This window comes from Cyprinus carpio, chromosome B9 (assembly GCF_018340385.1).
Source record: "Cyprinus carpio isolate SPL01 chromosome B9, ASM1834038v1, whole genome shotgun sequence".
NCBI lineage: Eukaryota > Metazoa > Chordata > Actinopteri > Cypriniformes > Cyprinidae > Cyprinus > Cyprinus carpio.
Genome location: NC_056605.1, coordinates 14,811,224 through 14,836,494, shown reverse-complemented (window position 1 = coordinate 14,836,494; position 25,271 = coordinate 14,811,224). Strand labels below are relative to the sequence as shown.

The 25,271-nt window shown below is 39.9% G+C and overlaps 3 protein-coding genes across 6 annotated transcripts; 2 read left to right on the top strand and 1 right to left on the bottom strand.

The window, feature by feature from the left end:
• Positions 1-893: 893 nt before the first annotated feature.
• On the bottom strand, positions 894-2,598 carry LOC109096008 (transmembrane protein 177-like). 2 transcript variants are annotated; one of them, XM_019109677.2, is made up of 2 exons: positions 2,341-2,598; positions 894-2,019 (listed from the first exon to the last, which is right to left on the bottom strand). In XM_019109677.2, exon 2 carries the CDS (start codon positions 1,986-1,988, stop codon positions 1,056-1,058), a length of 933 nt encoding a protein of 310 aa, XP_018965222.2. In that variant the 5' UTR covers positions 1,989-2,019; positions 2,341-2,598; the 3' UTR covers positions 894-1,055. The 2 variants fall into 2 exon arrangements, with proteins under 2 accessions (XP_018965222.2, XP_042587061.1); XM_042731127.1 differs by lacking the exon at positions 2,341-2,598 and adding an exon at positions 2,110-2,294.
• Positions 2,599-3,068: 470 nt separating this feature from the next.
• LOC109096718 (ras-related protein M-Ras) lies at positions 3,069-10,000 on the top strand. Of its 3 annotated transcripts, none has more exons than XM_019110352.2 (6): positions 3,069-3,479; positions 6,592-6,798; positions 7,285-7,438; positions 7,551-7,650; positions 8,512-8,591; positions 8,799-10,000. In XM_019110352.2, exons 2-6 carry the CDS (start codon positions 6,606-6,608, stop codon positions 8,896-8,898), a joined length of 627 nt encoding a protein of 208 aa, XP_018965897.1. In that variant the 5' UTR covers positions 3,069-3,479; positions 6,592-6,605; the 3' UTR covers positions 8,899-10,000. The 3 variants fall into 3 exon arrangements, with proteins under 3 accessions (XP_018965897.1, XP_042587062.1, XP_018965898.1); XM_042731128.1 differs by lacking the exon at positions 3,069-3,479 and adding an exon at positions 3,527-4,214; XM_019110353.2 differs by lacking the exon at positions 3,069-3,479 and adding an exon at positions 5,339-5,804.
• Positions 10,001-16,648: 6,648 nt separating this feature from the next.
• LOC122138348 lies at positions 16,649-20,311 on the top strand. The gene is made up of 5 exons (XM_042730428.1): positions 16,649-16,876; positions 16,941-17,226; positions 17,811-18,365; positions 18,477-19,261; positions 19,295-20,311. Exons 1-5 carry the CDS (start codon positions 16,649-16,651, stop codon positions 20,294-20,296), a joined length of 2,856 nt encoding a protein of 951 aa, XP_042586362.1. The 3' UTR covers positions 20,297-20,311.
• Positions 20,312-25,271: the final 4,960 nt, after the last annotated feature.

The following is a 25,271-nucleotide window of genomic DNA, read 5'->3' as shown; positions in this document are numbered from 1 at the left end:
AGATAGATAGATAGATAGATAGATAGATAGATAGATAGATAGATAGATAGATAGATAGATAGATAGATAGATAGATAGATTTTCAGTACTGCTATTAGAATCAACATGGTTTGCTATCTGATATAAGTGGCCCACAACTGATTACTCTGATACAACCTACCAACTGTTAAAGCAATGAAAACATTTACGCTGCTCACGGGATTTTTCATCCAGATAGTTTATATGGACAATGGTGACATCTTGTGGCATAATTGTGCTGATGCTCCTAATGCCTTGTTTTTCACTAAAAAGTTTCGATTATTTAGAAGTATGTCAATAAAATGTACTATATATTTGAGTTTTAATTATTTATTTGTATTTACTGTATGTCGTTGACTATCTATGTTATGTTTAGGCCCTGTACTGTGCAATAAAACAATAATTTGTTAGTAGCTAGGAATTCTTGAACTATGTATTATATCTAAAACTTAATAGTGAACAGAATATTAATCTTACAGTATGACAAATGTTTAAAGACTAAACTGCATGGGGGGAAACTTAGTTGGAAGTTAGCTATTAGCTGGAGAAATAAAAAGTGTTCACAGAGACATGAGAGGACTTACACTGCGGAAAGCCAAACCTACTGGAAGGTTAGGTTTCATTACAGAATGAGTGATCTAGTATGTAGTAAGTGGACTGAGAAATGTGCACACCCAATGTGTGCTCCTGCAAGGCCTCTCAAACATCTTTTTGGCATCCACCCTTTGGCTGATGGTCAATTACACTATGACTGTTATGTCATAAATATGTATGGCTGGCATATATAATATATAGCCTAATGTCTCTTACTAATTATAATGTAACCTAATCAGCAGCACGACACTTTGACAGATGTACACTAGAACATGATGGACTTAAGTTAAATTGTTTATTTGTGAGAAAGGGAAGACAAGTTATCTAGTGGTGTGTTGTACCATTCAAAAGCACTGTCCATATACAAAATGCAGTATCACAATATGATTTTCACATGGAACACAAACTAAGCACATATATGCTTTTAAATATAATCAGACAGTTCAGACTTTCTCATTTTTCAAAATATTTAAAATCTTATCCCGTCTAGATGTGTAAGGGGCGTGTCTGAGTTGCAGCAGATGTCCAGGAAACAAGTTTCCACTGGTGGCGTACATCTCTTCCCCTTTTGTGCCCATTAGAGAACGCAAGGTCTTGTTCCGTGTCAAGATTTTGTCATAGAACTCCAAGCCACCCTTTGCATAATCGCTTGACAGACATGCTGCACGGTGGTCCGAGCTGTAATCCAACCACTGGCTAAGAGCATCAGAAGCCAGGATATAAGACACGACCCCTAAACCCACAGCAAATACATTAACACCAGCCCTGAAGAAGATGGACCCAGCCTGGAGGCCAAAGATCTGCTTGAGGGCTACGCTATATATACAAGCCCCTGCCAGACATGCTGGAGCCACTGCAGCATGCAACACGGGACCCCCAGCCCCCAGTCGGGCCACTTCTCGTGCTATAGCAAACTTCTGTGCCTCCGGAGAGAACACCAGGGAGTTTTTGAGAGCAGCGCCTGAATCGCTGTCCCACTGCAGCTCTTTGCCGTTGATGAGAATAGTGCGGTTGGTGATGCCCGATGGATCATCGGTGGTGCTGTTGAAGTTGGCTGGGATGCCGATCTGCACTCCAGAGGGAAGCCATGGAACACCTGCCCCTACCGGGTGAAAGCCGAAGGAAGCAAAAGCACTGAAGTTTTTAGGGAAGCTGACAGCAGAATCTTGGAGCACCTCTTGAAAGACGCTCTCAAGCTTCTCCGACAGACTGACGGGTTCTCCTTTGTGCCAGGCCTGGTACACTTTTCTGTATGTATAATCTGGGAAAACATGATAGAAAATGTTGGCAGAAAATACCCCTCCACAGCCGACAAGGAGCAGTGGTGTCCGATACTTCTGAATAAACACAGAGAGTCTCAGAAAAGGCGAAGCCATCTCTTCTCTTGCTTTTGACCACTTGACTAAACTGTCAACACAAATGACAAAATTATATTATTAGTCATAAATAGTCATCTTTGCATTTCACATCAAATGTTATATCTCATCAATAACCTACCATGCATATATAAATATTTATTTTCCAAAAACGATATGAAAAATAGTTAATAAATGCATTTTGATTTTTTTTTTTAAATGCTGCACTGTACATTTTCATCACTTTATGTCTCCAAAGCCCTTCTTTTCCGAACTAAAATGTACATTTTCGAACAAGGTCCTAAAGACATTTCTCCAAAGTCTTTGAGTAAAATGTCCATTTAATAATATAAAACCGTAAGTATTCTCTTACTTGCTACTTTGTGCTCATTCTCACAAGGGCAGCACGTTGATGGTTATGAAAACAGCTACCGCAAAGACTCTTTACGACAGTTTTACGACAACACAGACGATTTGCGGACTCCGTAGAAATATAAGGATTAGAATAGAAATTAAGTGTAGAATTTGTACCACTAAAATGGGAATGGAGTACACGCGTGGGAAAACAAAATCACAAATCACATACTCTACATTTTGTAGTTGATGTCGGCGCTATTGTATGTCGCGTGTGAATGGGTATATTTTTTGACTAAGCCAAAAAGATCCACCGAGCGCCTCCTAGAGGAACAAAACTTTTTGACTCGTAGAAAACAGAAGCAGAGAGCCTTTATTTCACTATGCAGTGAACTTGATCGTTTTCTACGAAGTACACTTTCAAAACAGACACTCACAGGTTCATTTCACACTCATGTCAGAGCAAGCGAAAGACCCAAAACCATGTATATGTTTTCTTTTCTCTCGTTCAACCTCATTTTTTGAAATGTGACAAATGCTAACCCCTACGCCTTTCTGTTTAACAGCATTAAAAAGTTACAATTGCATCTGTCAAACGTCGTCCTCTTAAGACAAACAGACAAAATATGAAGTTATTGATCTTTTTTTTTTTTTTCATCTCACACATCATCTTGTAAACAGCGTACAGTAATAAACTTAGCTGCCGCTTTAAAAGTGATGAGGAGGCTTCATACAGAGGAACAGTCCACTTGCGCTTGTGGGGAACATTTTTCCGTTTCTGTGACAATCTGCGGCTTTTGAAGAAGACGACGTTTTAGGAGAAATTCTGGGAATATATCCACGGTTGTTTGTTTCAGATGTGTAATGCTGCTGGTTAAATAATAACAATAATGATAATAAAAATGAATGCACTATAAAAGTTGGCGAAAGAAACGCATCCACCCCGTCGAAACCATTCTATTTATAGCAGCAGCAGTTGCGATGTGAAGACTGTTACACTGTAATTTCATCAGGGCGGAGGAAAATGTCTTAATTTTTCATTTAAGCTGAAGGGCAGACCCTGTTTTGCTAAGAGCCTGTTGATTATTCTGGTATACGGGGATGTCGAGGAGGAGTCGGGATTTTTGCACACTTGGTAAATCGACCAACCCACGCCTGGTAAGTTTCCTGCCAGAGTTTGATGATGGTTTTTGGTGGTCATTGTCATTTATCAGTAGCTACTCAGAATCACACTCACGTGTGTGTCCTTCCAGACAGAAACCTTTCACGGATGTCAGTTTAAAGCCCTCGGATTCAGGTCGGCATTGTTTCTAAAGTGATATAACTCTGAATTGAGTGACCGATCTAACGGAATACGTCAAAAGTGACGTCACCAGTGATGGAGCGAAGAGCGCAGGAAACTTCTGAGTAATAGAGTATTTATAAAGAGAAAACTAAATATAGCTTTACAGCTGGCCGGAAGTGATATAATGATACATTTAGAAAAGAAATTATAGGCTACAATTTGTAATAACATTAGAGAAGTTCCAGGCCCGGACTGGTCATCGGGAGCACCGGGAGAATTCGGTGGCCTGGCAGCTGATTTGTCCCGCTGCCCTGTTTTTCTTTTTATTTCTTTTTATTTATTATTATTATTATTATTATTATTAATATTAATATTAATATTTTATATTTATGCCTTCTCAGTGTACCAAAGTGATAATTTCCGATTTTTTCATTCGATAATAAATCATAAATCGGTTAGTCTTGACTGTCAGCACTGCGCTGTACGAATCAGCTCACGTGTGTTCCGCTTCTATCAAATGAAACGATTCCGAGTCCGACTGAACCGAAAGCGGCCAGAAGCAATGAAATGCAGCTACATCACTGACCTGTTCAGGGCTTCAAGTGCAGGTCAGTTTCATCTGTAAATACGCTGGATAGTTTTGTCTTTATTAAACTAGTTGAGTATTAAAGTGCTAGTGTCTGTTAGACTATCAGTAGCACCCCATTATTATCATCATTCAGAATACATCGTTATCGATTATAACGTTACATTACAAAATTAGCAGAGACAGATATTCACATGGATTTATTGTACAGGGAGGGAGGGAGCTAGAGCAGACAGCAACACAAAAATAATATGAGTCACAGCCTAATAATTCAGTAGTGTGTTCAGTATTAGAATTTTTCAACAAATATATATTGTACTAATTTTGACATTAAGGCACTTTAGAAATTGTGTTTTAATACACTACCAGTTAAAAGGTTTTGATCAGTAAGATTTTAAATATTTTTAAAGAAGTCTCTTCTGATCACCAAGCCTGCATTTATTTGATCCAATATACAGCAAAACAGTAATACTGTGAAATATTTTTATATTTAAAATAACTGATTTCTATTTGAATATATTTTAAAATGTAATTTATTCCGGTTATTTCAAAGCTGAATTTTAAGCGTCCTGTGCTAACAGATTGAAATGAGGTGAATGTTTTTGTGAAGGTGGACACCGTTCTGTTCATAACAGCAGACCTGCTGGTGAAGAAGTGACATCAGGCAAAAAAAAAAAAAAGGGAGGGACAGAGATATTGGGGAAAATGAAGAAAAGGGAAAGGGAAGTGAATTGGTGCATCTAGATCATCTAAAATTATTCATAAATATGAAAGGTTTACAAGGCAGATATGAAATATGTAAGCCAGTCAATTTCTGTCACATAAGAAGAAAAAGAAATCAAGTTTAAGTAAATCATAATTAGAAAATAAAGTCATAATTATGAGATAGTAAATCATAATGACATAAAAAGTAAAAATTATGACATTAAAAAGTAAAAATTGACATTAAGTCATTAAATAATTATGATAAAAGTCAAACTTTTTATGTCAGTGTCTTCTTTTTGTCTTAATTCTGACATTTATAGGTTTATCCGAATGTGAAAAGATAAAATCAGAACTGTACAGTTATTAATTTATTTTAACTTGGTATAACCCCGTGATTATTTCTCAGTGTTATTTATTTTGTTATTAATAATAAAGTTAGAATTCACATGATAAGTTCTTTGCACTTTATTAGTTATTTAGAATCTACTTGCTGATGAAGAACATTTAGCTAAAACACTGGAGAGGGAGAGAAAAAAGCCTTTCCACTTAAAGTCACACAGAACAACATGGGGGAATAAATTACCATTTTCATTTTTGGATGAACTCCGCCTTTTGCCTGCAACTAAAGTACATGAACTGTGATCATAAGAGGTCGCTTTGAGGTCTTACTCATGGGTGTGTTTGGTCGAGAGGTTCTCATAGTTCCCTTATGAAAGTGAGATCACTCAAATATTCAGGCCTGGTGGAATTAGGAAGGAAGTTTACTTCTTCCTCACATTGTGGGTCGCAGGAACTTTTCCTCCTGAATAGCACACATTGCCCTGCTCACGGGCCGGGCAAACACTTCTTCGTTAGCCTAGCTGACTTCTACAAACTCTTCACTCTGCTACTAGAGTTGTCTTTTTAGGTAAGAACGTGTTTTTACTTATTTTCATACAACCTTTAGATTCAAATGGTCATTTCACCATTAAGTATGTACATAATAACATTGGGGCACTTGCTTAAGAATCCTGCTTAATAGTTTTACACAGCCAGTCTATGTATTGTTTTTTTGTTTGTTTGTTTGTTTTGTTTGTTTGTTTGTTTTTCAAGTAGCTTAAGGAATGTAAGTGTGGTGCATTTGTACTTTATGGTACATTTTATAAATGTAATGTTTTTTTCTCCCCTCTTCTGTACTGAATCAAATATGCCTTTGTATTTAAAAACACATTTGCAAGGCAAAAAATTATCTTTTATAATAAATAAATATATGAATATTATCAACATTTCAACATCTTATTCTTGTGCTTACATTCTCCTAGAAACTTCATGGAGCTTTGTTTAATTTTAATTTAAATTTTTATTCATTTATTTATTTATTTTTTTACTTAATTTTAGACTTTAATCAAAAATAGATTCAAGGCTTGTGTTGTGCAGAAAAAAAGATTCAAGGCTTGTGTTGTGCAGAAAATAACAGCAATTACAAAGAACCACACTGTCTGTGTCTAGACCATATCCTTTGCAATGCATCCCTTTATCCTAAATTAAGTCTCTGCAGAACTATTCCCAAACCACAGAAAACCTCATTTGAACTTTCATCAGTACTTTCAGCTTCTTGATTTTATGTAAAACATGAGAAGTCCTCGTAACTGTTATCTATCTAATGCTTAAGCTTAAATAATGATCAGGGATAACATTCTCCTCTCTCTCCTCAGGTGTAGCTGTTATCATGGCAACCAGTGCGGTCCCTAGCGACAACCTCCCAACGTATAAATTGGTGGTTGTGGGAGATGGAGGAGTGGGAAAGAGTGCTCTTACCATCCAGTTTTTCCAAAAGATTTTTGTGCCAGATTACGATCCTACTATTGAAGACTCCTACTTGAAACACACAGAGATCGATGGCCAGTGGGCTATTTTGGATGGTACGTGCCAACCCCTCATTATGTGTAGTAATTTTCTGCATTATAAGTAATATTCATGCTTTTAGTGCTCCCATACTATTATGTGTATTTGCAGCCTTATCAGTAGGCCTATATCAAGTTTTTAGCATCATTACAGCTCAACAAAAATCATGGCTAATGGAAAATCATCCAGTGTATTAATCCAGCTAAAATCTTGTTGTTAGCAGTTTGGTTTGAAGTCACTGTAGGGGATCTTAAAGGAAAATAACAGTAATAATAATATATATAAAAAAAAAAACGTTTAAATTCATTCTGCCTTCTAAAGACTGGTTGGTGCATGTAAACATACTCTGATGGTGGGTAGAAAATATAGAGAATATTATTTGTAAATAGAAAGAGATTAAACATTTTTCTGATACTATTTTAATAACTTTATTTTTCATTGTATAACATGACAACAGCTTGACCTGGTCATTATCTTGTCCCTGTTACGTCCACTCCTTGCAGTTTTAGACACAGCAGGTCAAGAGGAATTCAGTGCCATGCGAGAGCAGTACATGAGGACTGGTGATGGTTTCCTCATTGTGTTCTCTGTGACGGACAAGGCCAGTTTTGAACATGTCGACCGCTTTCACCAGCTCATCCTACGAGTCAAAGACCGGTTAGAAATCATGTGTACATACAAAACTCAAGTCCACAGCTCATTTTTGACACCTCGGTATATTCCTTCCTTCCTTTTTCTTTTTGTTTTTAACATATTTTGTCCTCACCAGGGAATCTTTCCCTATGGTTTTGGTGGCTAACAAAGTGGACCTGGTGCATCTGAGGAAAGTGACAAATGAACAGGGCTGTGAGATGGCAGCCAAACACAACGTGAGTCCTACCAATCTCACGACTTTATGTTGGACTGACAACAGTGGAATTTAACTGTTAGTGAGCCTACAATAAATAAGAGTGTTTGTGTCACTGACAGCGGTTAAAGGGTTAGTTCCAGCAAAAATGAAAATTCTGTCATACGCACCCTTATGCCATTCCAAACCAGTATGACTGCTACTACTACTACTTTTATGGTACTTTTTGTTTGTCAATTTTTGGATCATCCTTCCACATGCAAAATACATAAACATAACAATAAACATAAATATACACTACCATTCAAAAATGTGAGGTCTGTACATTTTTTATGCTTTTGAAAGAAGTCTAATTTTCAGCAGACATTTGATCATTTTAATGCATTGTTTCAGAAAAAAAATGTATTAATATCTTTGGGGAAAAAAATCTCACTGACTTTTAAACAGTAGTATATATTTTTGTAGTTATTCTGATCTTGTATACATAATAATCCATTATATTAATCAAAAGATATGAACATTTACAGTACTTAAAATCTTACTTTATTACGTAAAACTCTTATTTAAAATGTCAAATGTAAATTTTAAAGTGTTTAAGGAACTTCTGCTCTTTTTAAAGGCTGAAAAAAATGAGTGACTTCATCCAGTAATTTCTATTTCTTTTTAAAAAAAAGGTTATTTTTATGGGCTTTTTATTTTGAGAGAAAAATGGAGAGATGACAGGAAAGTAGTGGGTTGAGAGAGGGGAGCGGGATCAGCAAAGGACCTCAAGGTGGGATTTGAACTCGGGTCGCTGTGAGAGCAGTTGCGCTATATGTCAACGCACTAACCACAAGGCTATCAGTGAAAACCAGTTATTTCTGTTTCTGAACTATTTCTTCAGATTACTTACATTGAAACAAGTGCCAAGGATCCTCCAATGAATGTGGACAGAGCCTTTCATGAATTAGTCAGAGTTATCAGGTAAATAAAACTCATCATCTCACGTATGGGGTTTGTCTTTTCATAATGATGAACTAGGATGATATACAAGAAAGATAAAACTGTTATCATCTACTTCTGCCTACCCAGACATTTTTGGACATTACAGGGATACTTCAAAGTTTGAATCTGGCTTAATTATAATTTAAAATGACACATTTCTCTTTCATTCATTCTTTGCTTTTTTAGAGAGCAAGTTCCAGAGCGGAGTCTGAAAAAGAAGAAAAAGACAAAGTGGCGCGGAGACAGAGCCATGAGTTCTCACAAGCTTCACTGTGTGATATTGTGACTACCTCTCCAGTTAAAATCATCAGCGTTTGGCAACATAAACTGCCAGAGAGGACAGACTAGAGATCTGCACTAATCAGAGGACCACAGACTTTATCAAAAGAACTGGCATGAAGTCAGACTATCTCTTCCTGTCTCAGGGAAGCATATTAGGTGAGTCAAGGGATCCCTGCTGCCAGACCAAGGAGGAGCAATCAGTACAACACGTCTAATTTGAAGCACTGCCTGAAACAACAAAAATCACAGCCAATCAGAAAATATCTGATGTTTAATATTCTATGTGGGATAAAATTTTAGACCAGTGAGATTGCACAGTGGGCAGAGCTAGAAAGATCCATCAAAACCTAAACCATGCACCACAGTCATTCACACACCTACATCAAAATTGTCTGCAGCTTCCAAACATTCATAGAATTATGTGGATGATTGTTTTGCAGAGCTGTCTGAGCATTGTTTTCAGTAGTTAAAAAAATGATGAAGGGATATTGTTGTTTTAACCTTCAAGGAAGACTAAAATCTGCCTTACAAAGGCATATTTATTGACATGTTTGAAGGAATATGTAGCTATAATAGAACTTGTTTAAGAAAACTTAAGTGTCATTGAGTGTTTGATACGTTGTCAATATTGCCTTTAAAGTTAAGCACAATAAGTACTGACATGATTGATGGGCCCATTGCACTAGCAAGACTTTTTGCACTTTCAGTATTTACTCATGGGCTTTTGCTGTTTATAATTGCCTTGTGATTTTAAAGGCTGGTGTTTTTGATTTTGTTGCACACTTACAGTACAGGTGCTCTAAGCCATTATTATAAATTTTTATAATAGTCACACAGAAAATGCCCTCACTAGCTGATAGATATCAATAAAATAGGTCCTAAGAAATCACATGTCCCGGTGACAGCTCTGTAAATTAGAAACACTCCCATATATATATTTTAATTTGTATATTGAAAAAGTAACATATGGTTTCATCACAACTATTAAGCAGCACAACCGTTATTGATAATAATAGAAAATGTTTCTTGAGCACCAAATCTGCATATAATAATGATTTCTGAAAGATGATGTGAATGATAACTGGAGTAATGGTTGCTAAAAAACAGCTTTGCCATTATAGGAATAAATTAATATAAAAAAAAACGTTTATTTTCATATTGTAATAATGTTTGTGTTTTTCTGTATTTTTGATCAAATATGCATCAAAAATACAGCCTTGGTGAACATAGAGCTCTTGCGATTTCAACATTTTAAACGGTAGTGTACCTTTTCTTTTTCTCCATATGCCATATGTGATTGAATGTTGCCAAGAGTAAAGAGAGAAGAGTATGATTCTGCTGGATAGGATATATTTTATGCTTGATCAACCTTCAGTGTTCATCAATTTGTCAAACCTCCTGTGCCTCAGTTTCCTCTGTGTTGGACCAATTTATGTGCCTGTGCCAGTGTGATAATAATCAATTTCTTAACCACTGGTTCCTCTAACTGTTCCCAAAGGACAAAGAAGCTGAGCCCATCTGCCATTAAAAACAGAGGGGCCCTTAGCCAAATGTTATGTTGTATTGTTTAATACCGCTTTGCTCTGCTCGACACATAAATAAATCAGTAAGGGACCATATCAAACCTTGCTGTTATCTGTTGAATGAGGAGGGTTTTTTTTGTTGATTTTGTTATTGTTGGGAAACTTCAGGTCTAATGAGTTAAGAGAGTACAACATATCCAGATGCTCTGTTAGAATTAGTTTAATGTTGACAGGAGACATTGGTTTAAATGGACAGAGATGAATTTCCACAGTTGAACAGATGTTTTACAGTGTTTTAGACTCTCTAAGTAAAATCACATCATTCTAACAGTACATTCCAATTTAATCCTCTACAAATATTGTTGTAATTATTTTTTTTTTTTTTGGTTGGTAAATTACATTAAACACTCCATAATTTGAGCCCTGCTGTCGGTGATGTCATAAACCGATATAATAGTTCACTTCCATGAACCAAATTCAATTCCATGTTGTTATATTATATGATATAATAGATCTGGACAAGCTTTGTTAAGCATTAATCATTGTTTACATGCACTGCTTGTAAATGAGGAAGTGAGTTGTTTTGCATTCAAAGGTCATCGTGTGTCTAATGGATTTTTTTTTCTCTCTTTTTTTGTGAGTTAATGGAAAGATTGTGTTGCATTGCATGTCACTTGTTTTACAATGCTAATGTTTATTTAATAAGTTAAATCTCAATCATAATGAAAATTTGTTCAATTAGAGAAGCATGTCATGTTGGTTATTGCTGTGCAACAAATGCTTTGTTTGCTCCTTTTTTCACCCCGATAAGCTTGTTTTAATATGCATGTCATTATGATAAAGCTGCTCTGCTTTGTTTCAAGTGACTCAAAAGTAAATGACATGCCAAGTTGCCTTGGGTGGTTTATGGTTTTTAAATAAAAGATTCTTCATACACAGTGTAGTTAAGTGTGAAATTTATAGAAAGAGTATTTCCTTTTGAATGTGCATGTTTTATTAAGCTATAGCTTTACATCTGTAACAAATGTTTAATAATTTTTTAACTATCTGTATATAACTTTCTGCACTTAATGCAATATTGGATATAAAAAAAAAACACCCGGATACACTTGTCTTTACCAGCAGATGGCAATAAAGCACAAAGCATTTTTGCAGACCCTCATATTGGATTTATCTATGACACACAAGAAAGTTTTATTCCTAATCCTACATCACCATTAAAAATAATCAGTTTCCTCTTGATAAATTAAAAGGCCAATCTGTAAGAACAATAATAGCATATTAATATCATATTGTAAGACAAACATAATGTTTTTATATTTTGTTTAATGCTGAAATAATAATCATTTATCCATTTTTATTGACAGCGGTATAGAGAAAACAGAAAATGTTAGATATAAGAAAGAGGAACAGGGTTGGAAGATACACTACAGAAGTCAGATTTTATCTTGTGTCATCCACATTTTTGTATTGTGTATTGTGTACATGCTAGTATAAGACTGTTTTAGCATCCAGATTATAATTCAAATTTTACAGTGTAATATGCTCAATGCCTGTTGCTATGTATAACATATTTGATATTTTGAAAATTTTGCCTATATTCACTAAATGAAGAATGAGAATTTCATTATTTTGACGTTACAGTAAATCAATATTGTATCTTATCTGTTCTCCTACCAAAATATAAGGCTTCAAAGCAACTTTTCTAGCTCTTTAACATAGTTCCTTTGAGGATTCACACTGTGCTTTGAGTCTGACTCTAACATCCATCATCAAATGCTGAGTGTCAGCAAAATATAGATTATGCAACAAAATGTGGAATTTTAAAGAGCTCAGTATTTGATTTCTTCTTAAATGAAGCCCTAAAATAACTTGATTCTGCAAGTTTGTGGCTTCAACCTGTACAATCACCAGCTGCTGCTACTTAGTAAATAGAAAATATAGTTCAAATATAATTGGTTTGATGCTTGCCTTGCAAAGCCATTAACGGTGCACTGAATGGTAGCGAGTGGCATTCAGCTGGTCATGTGATCTCAACTGGCCGGGTCCTGCTGTGACCTGTTCCATGTAAAGTAAAACAGCTTTAAAGAGATAGTTCATCCTCAGTTCTGTTCAATTCTGTTATCTTTTAACACAAAAGAAGATATTTTGAAGAATGCTGATAACCGGTAGTAAATGACTTCCATAGAAAAGAAAGCTCATGGTTTTGAACAACATGAGGGTAAGTAAATAATAACAGAATTAAATTTTTTGGGTGAACTATAGTATGAGCAGTTCATTCATTAATTGGTTCTGAATTTAATGAATCATGGCTCGTTGAATCTAAAACAATGCACATTCCTTGGCTAAAACCCAAAGCTTTTAGCCCCTGAACTCATGCAGGTAAATCAAACTCTCTGCAAGCTAAATGGCCGGCCTGGTGCCAGCATGGCTGGGTTTAAATTCCTGACCAGATCGTAAAACTTTATTACCCCAACTGGGAGAAACAGAAAAAGCCCAGCTCGCTAGAAATTCTTGTAAGGAAAAAGGAAAGTAAATATATTCTAAATGTATTGACTGTATTTCCTTTTTGTGCTTAGATGTCTTCCATATCAAACTGGAGTATCTACAATTTTATTGTGTTAATCAAACTTTAAATGTGTGTAATTCTGCATATGAATGTAACTTTATGTTTCTCCTACCTTTACCTGTCATTTTTGGTATCTGTTTAACCGTCTTGCTTTGACCGAACCACTCATACATAGGAAATTACAGTAAAATGTATTATTCTGGAATTACCATCTTGCTGGAATATAATTGCTGAATTCTGACAACACCATAACTCACTCGAGTGGGTGTCTCCCCAGAGACAAAGGAACTTTTTCCCGCTTCAGATCGTGGACGTTCATTGGTTGTTCGCGCAAACAGAGGCGTGAACCCAGTCGCTCCATAAGAGACTGACACAGAACTTTCTCGTTGCACTTTTTGTTTCGGCACTTCGTCGAGAGAACGTCTGTCGCGATGGCTCCTTAGGGAGCTTTCATCTCCGCCGTTTTTCTTTGCTTTTCTTTACTAAGTTTTATTCTTATATTCGCCTCTCCCTACACGAGGGAGACGAACTCTGAATTATTTCTTTGGTAACTCCACGTTCGTTGAACCTTTGAAACTTCAAGCGAGTCTGCTCGCCCCGGAAGACACGAGAGAACACGCCCAGCTCTAAAAGCACGACGCACGCAGCTCTTAGCAGGCACAAAGATACCCACATGCAAGTATTATTTCCTATAGAGATTTAAACGCTGCTTAAGGTTGTCTATTCCCTTTTCAAGGTGATCTCATTCCTTGTTGTCTTTCAAAAAGGTTACTGTATGTGATTTTGCCATACTGCACGATCATTCTGCATGATTCTGCCTATCTCTCTCTCACCTTCTCTCGCTCACCCTTTCACTCACTCACTCACTCACTCTCTCTCTCTCTCTCTCTCTCTCTCATTTTGTTATTCGTTTTGTATTGTATTTGTTTTTACTGTTTGTATTGTTATACGCATATTTACTCTGTGTGAATCGTAGTTTGATGTATTATTAGTTCAATTATTAAAAGCCAATATATTCATGATTGCTTCTGTCTAAAATGCTCACATTACGAAGTCAATGAAATGTTTGATCTTAGCTACAAAGCTTATTTGTTACTTTTCCAGTAACCTAAATTTTATAAGGACGGGAGAATGGTTTCATGGCCAGAAACTATTTTTCCTGGAATTATAAGAAGTGATAACTTTATTGAAGTTGATAAGTTAATCTTACGGCCGTTTGCTGGACAAACCACTGTTTGATTTGCATTAATTCCCAGTAAAAGATATCACGTTAATTGATATGAAGAATGGAATATTGACATATTAATGAGTAAATTACAGTGCCTTGTAATGAGTTATTGATAAATACAATTGACCTATTTTTCATCTTCAATAATTTTAATGTAACTGTTACGCGAGATATATATATTAATCATATTCCTGATTAATTATTAAAATTCCCTATATATCATTTGAGCTAACGTTAACGTACTACCCAGTGCGGCTACATAAATTTTGGTGGAGAATGCGGGCATTTCAAACTTCGTTTTATGAGCAATTCAGTTTCAATCTGTTTATATGGTTATTAATAATTTCTGCACGCGCGCTATGAAATTATGAGATTGTGAGATAAGTCGCAAGACGCGAACTCACTCCTAACTGACTGAGGCAAAAAAAAGCTGATCAGTCAGCACATTAACAGTTTCTAGAAATACCTAACAGTATAGTCACTGTTATTTTGCTGAAAGTACACTGCAGTATAATGTTAAATGTCCTGTTAAGAGAAGATCAAGATCTCTCTGCAGTGAGAACAATTTAATATTAGTAACCCGCCTATTAAAGACGAAGAAATCTCTTTTTTTTAGGACGAGACGTAAATCTGATCAGAGCGACGTTCCTTTGATTCAGTAATTAAAAGGCCTTGTAATTACATATCGTTATTGAATTCGTGGTTAACCACAGTGATATTCAAAAATAAACGATAAAAACTCCTGGTCGAAAAATTGGCTTAGCTACCCAATTTTAAACCTAAAACATTTAAATCATAAGTGCTATTTTGATAAATGTGTATGGGAGTGCAACAGACGGACAATTCCTGTTGTTCACATTTGCGTGTTTTGCAGCGAAGAAATCCTGCCTCACGCTCTTGTGCAGTATAGCACCTTAAAGGTACAAACCTTTGTCTGTTGGAGAATCAGCGCTGACAAACGCTCAGATTCTAAATCACACTGAAGTAGGGTGTAATTCCACTAACTAAACACCAGAGGGCGTCCTTTAAGGGTTTAGTAGTCTCAAATTACGCCCTGCCTTCTGACTTCAGTCTTCATGAGTGCAATTACGCCATCTCGTGGCCGTTTCAGATAATGCTAATTTTTTTTTTTTCCTGTGGTTGTTGAATTAGCCCGTCTAAATTCTCAATAATTATTTGCATTTACAGCTTTGCTCGTGCGAATATTATTTTATGTTAGACAAATTTTCCTGCCTCTGACTGTTCACACTTACTTTGAGTTTGGGTTCAAACATGATTTGAATTAAAATTTAATTGTTTAATAGTGTAAATTAAGTGTCTCAGGTTAACCACTGATTGACCCACTTAGAAGGAAGTGAGCCATCTAGTGGCCGTCTCCTGTTAAGTCGGTTCATAGCTTTCAGCTCTCTTCTTGCTTATTTTAAATTTCAGTTTAAACCAGTTTTGAATTTTTAAATTTGAATTAAGTTTTCTGTTTACCAGGTGAAGCACAGAGAGGGAGTTTCACCCCCTTGTGGTGAAAACCAGCTACTGCGGCCTTCTCCCGTGTTTCATCCTGTCTATTTCTATTTTGATTTTTATTCTTTTCTTCTCCTCTCTTTTGGGTTAGGTTATTTTGATAATTACCATCACTATCATAATTCCCTTTTTGGTTTATCATTATTAGGTAAAGCTGTTACCTCTCATTTTCTACATATATATTTACTCAATTGATTTTAAACAAACAAGCCTTAATTCACTTTAAGTTTCCCTTGTTCATCCTTTGTGTATTTGATTGTAGAACTCCCTTGGTGATTGGACAGTCATCTCAGGTTTCAAGTGAGCAAGGTTGCCCGACCAGCGTTACCGAAATGTGATAAAACCCATCCACTTATTATAAGCCACAGAATATTAGATATTCCCCCGGATATATTTTAAGTGTTTGGCCCATCTCTTCTCCAAGCCACACCATCTTCCTAGGTTTCCTACCCCGATAGCCCCACTCACCTGTTGGCCCTATCTTAAAACCTAGCAGTAGGCTTAGGCCTCCTTATTCTCCCTAACACATATCGTGTTACTACTGTTTTATCTCATTTCAAGTGTTTTGTTTCACTTTGATCTTTTCTGTCCTTTGTTCTGTTGTGATTTGTTTCTTTCATTTCACAGAAAGACAGTAACCTATGAGAGCCACCAAGGAAGCTAAACAGTAGAGTGACAACCAGCAGCCGGTGTCATCACGTGACCCGCTAGGCTACTGCCTGTCAAATCTCCATTTCAGGTCCTCCGTTGACCCAAGTTAATTGGCTCCGCGAACTGTCTGACTGTTTGCATCAGTAAGCCCCAAAATTCTCATAAACGGCATAGCCCGTATGAGTATAGCTCGTTAACCGTAGAACGAACTTGCATTGGTCTCTTTGTGTGTATGCTGTGTTTCTCTCACCTACACTGAGCCAGGATGTTCCGTTCATCCAGTCCAGCAGTCCACGGGGGCAACCCCTCGACATGGTTGAAAGCAGTGACGACCCCCTTCCTGCCCAAGGACGCCAGTAACCTGCAGCACCTAAACCAAGAGCAACTGGACACCGAGCCAGATGAACTGACGGCACACGATCCAACCCAAAGCTACAACTACAAAGAGCTCGCCAGGATCCTCGGAAGCCTAGTTCACATTCTCGTCACCCAGGCACGGCTCAGTGAATGGAGCAACATCGACCTGAAACAGCAAGCAGCAACACTTATGCTTCAAGCGGAGGGAGGCCTGGAAGGACCAGGCCCGAACCCAGAGTCGCCTTGATCAGCTCCTCCTCGAGACCCAGAACCAGCCCGAGAAAGAGGACGCCACAGATCCAGAGCTACAGAAAGAAGTAGAAAGACTTCAAAATGCCCTGCAAGATCTTCGCCTCGACACAGACCAAAGAGGACAGTTGGAGAGAGAAGCCCAAAAGGAACTCAACGAAAAACTCCAGCAATGTGACACTCTCCTAGAGAGAGCAAAGACTGAACTGAAAGAAAGAGACTCTAAAGCCAGGGCCTGTGAAAAACACTTGCAAGCGGCCCGAGCAAAAATCGACAAGCTTACTCTGCAGAGAGACGAGCTCCAAGATGAACATGACACTGTTCATGCTGAACTGAAACATTCTTACAGATTACAGAGTGGCTGGAACAGAGAAACACACACCATAGAGTTTCTCCCCCGGCCCGCCACTCCAACCCTTTCAGCCAAGAACCCAGAGCTGAAAAGGGGGTCGTAAGCCCATGGCTCAAGACATCACCAGCCAGCTTCCAAGAACACCTGTCAGCAATGGAGGGGGGAGAGCCCTTCCAGAGAACGCATGCCACTAAACCCTGCACAGCTCCCCGAGAACTTGACAAGCTAGCCAGAAACATCCCTACGTTCAATCCAGATCCTGCAGGAGGTCATGACGTTCACGCTTATTTACAAGACATTGACTTTCACTTACAAACTGTCGCCAACGTGACAGCTTTGGACAAATTGTACCTGTTAAGAATCACGTCCCGCCGTGATGTGCATAGGATTCTGGATCGTCAACCAGAGACTGTCAAAGTGGACTACCAGCAACTGAGAAAAACTTTGATTCTTGAATTCTCTGATCCAGACTCAGACCACGGGCTCCTTAACGCTATGGACCTCAAACAGGGCCGACTTGAAAACCCACAGACTTTCTACAGTCAACTACGGAAAGCCTACTTCGGAGCACGCAACGAACCAGGTATGGAACAGGATGTCAACTTTAAAACTCTGTTCCTCCGAAACCTACATGCCAGTTGGAGTTTTCATCTCGGAGTCTCAGCGTGTCCGTGTAGCATGTCTACACAAGAGTCATGGGACTTAGCCCACAAAGCTTACACCAAGCAAAAGACTATTTCTGAAAAGACTGTGAAAAACCCCACAATCTACTCTGTCTCTGAGCACTGCTCGGAGTTGACCCTAGAGGGCGCCCCACAACACCACAGTCACAGACCTTTTTACAGAGAGTCAAGACCGTTCCAAGCCAGCAGAGGGCTACATAATCGTGGTGGTGCTCGTCCAAAGCACCAGAGCAAGCGCTATGAAAGATTCTGGGACCGGCGACCCAAAAAGAGCCGATCCCCACCGTCCAGGACACAAAGCCCCGACAGCCGGCAGTGGAACCACTCTCGACACGACACTGGTAAGCTCAATCCTGAGCACACATCAGAAAAACACAGGGCAGCCACGTCTGAGACAGCAGAGATCCTGAGGGTGCTGAAAGAGCTTCTTTACATGAAAACTCGCAAGGAAGACAAGAAAGACGAACCACCAGACATCTTATGTCTAAGCATAAGAACTGAAACCAACACCCTGTCTAACTGCCATCTGACTGAGCCAAGCACCCCGAACACTGCTCGTCATCCACAGACCACAGAGCTAACTGTCACATCACAAGGTGACAGCATCACCCAAGCTCCACAGCTGACAGCTGCACACCCTGAACGAGACAGCACAGTTCCTCACACCAGGTACAACAATCCCAAGGTACCAGAAAATGCTGTTTTGGCTACCTGCCTCCGCAGCGAGCTACACGAGACCGGTCCTAACCACCCATCGATCGTCACACCTGCCCCGATGCCAACATTCCTGGGCAACCTTGTCGAAAAGGGGGTGGGCCGAAAACTCCACCTGAACATCACGTTAGGAAAAGGAGTGAGCATGGAAGCCCTGATCAACACAGGATCAGACCTTACAGTGATCTCATCTCAACTTTTCAAAAGACTCCAATTTGAAGCTAAGAGACAAGATCGAACTCTTACACCTCAAACTTGTGAACTGAATGTACAGTCATACAGCCAGAATGACATCCGGTTTGACAAGGTAGCTTCCATTCACCTGACGATTGGTCCTATGAGTCTAGTACATCCTGTGTACATTTCACCAATGGACACTTACCCACTCCTCATCGGCAAAGACCTGCTAGATCGCTTTGAACCTTTACTGGACTTCAAACAGCTAAAAGTCTGGGCTCAAGTGCGAGAAACTCTTCCCCTCCAGCCACACAGGTCGCCGGTGACAGACTGTCAGGTCACAGAGGTCAGGGAACTGCCACAGGCCAGACTGCCAGAGGTCACGGGAACTCCCACAGAGCCAGACTGCCAGGTCACAGAGCTCACGGGAACCCCAGCAGCCAGCCATGGGTACACAGCCTCAACAACAAACCAGGGCTCAAGTTCGCTCCTCTGCACCTTAGTCAACGAACAGGGAACGGTGATACCAGCTTACACCAAAGGGGTCGCTGCTCGGCTCAACATGCGATGTGGTCAAACCTTAAACCACACGCTGGGTTTCTTCCAACCCTCACCTGAATGTGTGGAACTCGGACTCACACTTGAAGCCACACCCCTCACTGAAGTGTCATCTCATATAGTTTACATCCTGTGCAACAACTGGACGGTAACTGACATCAACATTCCCAAGGCCTACCGGCTGGGATGGCTAGTGAGCCATGACTTTCATGACTTTGAACGTGTACGACCTGTCATAGGGCCCATTCCACCTGCACTGATACCCGAAGGGAGTACAGACAAAACATTGTTCACTGCACCCTTCAAATTCATCGCCATCACATCTGTCATGTCAGTGACCAAAGACCAGGTGTGCAGAACGGAGCTGACCGAGGACCAACACCTCGCAGTATACACAGTCTCCCACCAGAGCGTCAGTGAGACTGATGAACCTGCTACACCTCTTAATACCAAACCGACTGATGACACACCGATGGAGAAGCCTTACCCATGTTTTGAATCTCCAGTGCAGCGAATTCTACAAGACGCTAATGCACTTCAGAGCGATACAGTTCGTCAAGGACTCAGACAAGTTCTTTATAAATTCAAAGAATCCTGTGCCAAAGACTCTTTAGACTGTGGTCTTACCAACCTCCACATGGTGCACATCCCTACGCACCCTGATGCTCCTCCCACTTTTGTCAAACAGTACAAGATTCCCATCGCCTCACACGAACCAGTGCAGGAGATGATCGAATCTATGCTTGAGAAAGGTGTCATCCGTCCACGCAACAGCACCTACTCAGCCCCCATCTGGCCCGTCCTCAAACCTAACGGCGAATGACGACCCACCATTGACTACAGGAAATTGAATCAACAGGTGCCGCTGTCACAATGGCCCATGACCCAGCTAGAACAAGAAATACCCCCCGAATCAGAGGAGCCACAATCTTCTCTACACTTGATGTGGCCTCTGGATTCTGGACCATTCCGGTGCACCTGGAAAACCAACACAAGCTGGCATTCACATTTGGCAACCGACAGTTCACCTTCAACAGGTGCCCGTTCAGCTACGCCAACTCACCAGCTGAATTCAACAACTTTCTGAACAAAGCATGTACAGACTATAACTATGCCAGACTCAGTTTTGTGTGTCATCTTCCGAGCTGGAAACAGAATGGTTTCAAAACTGCAAACAACAAGCCAGTCAAACACCAACACCTGTTCCAGGAACGTGATAACATCACAAAAACACACAATGTGACTGTGTACTGGAAGAAGGTAAAAGGACACTCGAAGCTACCAGGTCTCGACAAGGACTTAAATGATCAAAATGACACCCTCGCCAAAACTGGCGCACTAAACAACAGGCTGTGGTCACTCCCAACCCACCCACCCACTTTCAAGGTTAAAGTGATTACACACAGCATAAGAACTTTACAAACTAGACTGCCTACCTCAGAGCCGCTTACGCTGGCTCCACTGTTTACAAATACCAACATAGCAGACGAGCAGGTTTCTGACACCTCCATAAAGACTTTGCTTAACCACCTCTCAAACCCCTCCATCCACCCTTGCACGCTGTCTACACTCACTGACAACCAGTGCCTCAGACCACTGCATGAAACAAAGCACATGCTGCGTGCACAGAACAACACTGTGGGTTGTGCACCGTCTGACATCACAATGCCAAGGCTTGTAATGCCACGTCGCAAAAGGGGGATAATGCCAATGTATTTCCATGACGCATCATGTGCTGCACAACGCAGCACCAGAGCCACTGACGAGACACTGAAGCAAGCGTCATGCCAACAGCAAGATGTGGCAAAACATGGGCCAAGGCGAGCTAAACCCAGTTGCCGCCCACAAAGTAAAGAGACTGCCCTGTCCAACCAAAGACAACCCTCGCTTGTTTCTTCCTCCCCTTTTTGTCTCTCTCTCCCTGTTGTCTGTACCAGGATGCTGCTGTGGTTCGCCATGCTGTGCTGTCAGCCAACCAGAGGACGGCTGCCACCGAGAGAACAACTGAGACTCCTGACCACCGACTACAGACCACACTACCCCAGCACCGTAGCCCAATACAGCTGGGCAGGTGCCCGATGGACAGAGAACTCCCTCACTCACACTGAGGCCGATGTCAAACACATGTTCAGCCAACGTGAGAAAATGACTGTTACACAAGTGGAGTTAGTTGGACACAACCACCACTCCAAACGGTTCCTGGGAGCTTTGCTCGGAGCCGCCGCTGCCGCCAGAACTCTGTTTAACATTGGTATGTCCAGTGTCAATGCAGCGAACCAGGCCGTGAACTCCATGAAACCACTGTTTACTGCCTTCCAGAATGACTTTGCCAAGACTCAGCTAGTTACAGCGCTAACGACAGACATGCTGTGGGAGGTTAACTCCTCCAATGACAGCCTAACCACGGGTAGAATCCCACCATACATGATACCCTTAAGCCTTGTGCTAACTGTGCTGGCTTCCGCCATCACCACGCCAGCTGACCCACTACAAATACACCTGGCCTACTCTCTGGGTAGCGCCATCCTACTGCACGTCAATCCCGAGCAGAGGGAAGTGGATGTGCTCCTGAACCAACCCATCAGTGAGTCAAGCCAAGTCTACAGACTTAAAGACATTGTCAATGTCAGGTTTTGGAAAAGCAACACCCACACCAAGACACACATTCCAGATGTGGTGGCCTACCACGACAGCAACACACAGCTGTACCTGGCCCCAAACCTGCACATGTGTACTTTGACCAAAGACATTCATTATCTCTGCCTTAGCAAACCCTTCCTCAGAAACAACACTGAAGGAATCTGCGGGTTGCAAACCCTGGTCAGCGACACACACTGCCCTGCCGAATCCAAGCCTCGTACACAAGCCACAGAGACGCAAGCAGAGATTGTAGGTGACAGATGGCTCGTCAACACTCCCGTGCGTACAGCTACTCTCACTTACGACCAGCATGACACAACCAGCCGTGTCAACGTGCCCAACCCGAATAGGGGGATTCAAGTACCGAAAGGTGCCACGCCCTACCTTCACGACCTGGCCTTATACCATTTTCTGAGTGAAGAGTACCAGACAGCACTGGAACTCCCATCCTTCAAGAATTACAACCTCATCTTAGATCCAGAACTGGAACTCTGGATTGAGGAAAGGGGGTCCCGACACATTGACATTGCTCCCGTCGACACAGCCCTCCAAGCACTGTCTCGACGGCCCGTTCTGAACCCGTCATCTGCGGTCCGAGCCTGGACAGCTGCCGACATTGCACTTTGCATCTCTACAGGTCTCAGACAGAATCCCCGGAAGGGGGGTGCCAAGTCCGAGACCACACTGAACCTCATCAAGCTGAATCCTCAGCTCCAGGAACCACCTGCCATTATGATCCACCTGCTACACGACCATCATAAATAACCATCCAAATGCACATCATCATAATAGCAGTCCAATCATTCACACACAGGGACTTAATCAAACATAAATCGTTACTGTAGCGTATGAGCAGTTCATTCATTCATTGGTTCTGAATTAATGAATCATGGCTCGTTGAATCTAAAACAATGCACATTCCTTGGCTAAAACCCAAAGCTTTTAGCCCCTGAACTCATGCAGGTAAATCAAACTCTCTGCAAGCTGAATGGCCGGCCTGGTGCCAGCATGGCTGGGTTTAAATTCCTGACCAGATCGTAAAACTTTATTACCCCAACATGGGATAAACAGAAAAAGCCCAGCTCGCTAGGAATTCTTGTAAGGAAAAAGGAAAGTAAATATATTCTAAATGTATTGACTGTATTTCCTTTTTGTGCTTAGATGTCTTCCATATCAAATTGGAGTATCTACAATTTTATTGTGTGTTAATCAAACTTTAAATGTGTGTAATTCTGCATATGAATGTAACTTTATGTTTCTCCTACCTTTACCTGTCATTTTTGGTATCTGTTTAACCGTCTTGCTTTTGACCGAACCACTCATACATAGGAAATTACAGTAAAATGTATTATTCTGGAATTACCATCTTGCTGGAATATAATTGCTGAATTCTGACAACACCATAACTCACTCGAGTGGGTGTCTCCCCAGAGACAAAGGAACTTTTTCCCGCTTCAGATCGTGGACGTTCATTCCTTGTTCGCGCAAACAGAGGCCTGAACCCAGTCGCTCCATAAGAGACTGACACAGAACTTTCTCGTTGCACTTTTTTTCGGCACTTCGTCGAGAGAACGTCTGTCCTTAGGGAGCTTTCATCTCCGTTTTTCTTTTCTTTTTTTCTTTACTAAGTTTTATTCTTACATTCGCCTCTCCCTACACGAGGGAGACGAACTTTGAATTATTTCTTTGGTAACTCCACGTTCGTTGAACCTTTGAAACTTCGCACGAGTCTGCTCGCCCCGGAAGACATGAGAGAACACGCCCAGCTCTAAAAGCACGACGCATGCAGCTCTTAGCAGGCACAAAGATACCCACATGCAAGTATTATTTCCTATAGAGATTTAAACGCTGCTTAAGGTTGTCTATTCCCTTTTCAAGGTGATCTGATTCCTTGGTTGTCTTTCAAAAAGGTTACTGTATGTGATTTTGCCATACTGCGCGATCATTCTGCATGATTCTGCCTATCTCTCTCTCACCTTCTCTCGCTCACCCTTTCACTCACTCTCTCTCTCTCTCTCTCTCTCTCTCTCTCTCTCTCTCCACCATAATTTATTCGTTTTGTATTGTATTTGTTTTTACTGTTTGTATTGTTATACGCATATTTACTCTGTGTGAATCGTAGTTTGATGTATTATTAGTTCAATTATTAAAAGCCAATATATTCATGATTGCTTCTGTCTAAAATGCACACATTACGAAGTCAATGAAATGTTTGATCTTAGCTACAAAGCTTATTTGTTACTTTCCAGTAACCTAAATTTTATAAGGATGGGAGAATGGTTTCATGGCCAGAAACTATTTTTTCCTGGAATTATAAGAAGTGATAACTTTATTGAAGTTGATAAGTTAATCTTATGGGCCGTTTGCTGGACAAACCACTGTTTGATTTGCATTAATTCCCAGTAAAAGATATCACGTTAATTGATATGAAGAATGGAATATTGACATATTAATGAGTAAATTACAGTGCCTTGTAATGAGTTATTGATATATACAATTGACCTATTTTTCATCTTCAATAATTTTAATGTAACTGTTACGCGAGATATATATATTAATCATATTCCTGATTAATTATTAAAATTACCTATATATCATTTGAGCTAAAAAAAACATATTTATATGAATCTTCAGGAATTTTCAAAACCTTCATATTTTGTGCCCATCTCATCTTGAATACCTTGACATCCATTCAATTCAAAATTACACATGCTATGAATGGACACAGTGTGTCTTTGTAATGCTTGTAAAAGCTATCTACAGAACACTTAGAATGCATACTTCTGTTTACTGCACTTGTTGAGCTGCTGACATTTGACTCATATTGTATAGACTGTTTGTAACATTTGAATATCAGAGTCAAATTCTTTTTGAATAAAAAAGAGGACCCATAAAAAAATAAAATAAATAAATGGTCCAATGTATGCTTGTGTGGATTTTTGTTTTTGTGTGAGATGACATATCGTTTAGACAAAAAGTTAGATATGACTTGGACTTGTGAGCAGTTAACATTTAGCTAGTAGTCAATTCATTGCAACCTTGAGTATTTTTCTTGCTAAAATTCTCAAATACTGACAAGTTTGGTAACCTCAGGTTATGAACATTTCTTTCAACCGAGAGACGAGGCCATATTAGTGACATTTTGGTTTGGCAATTAA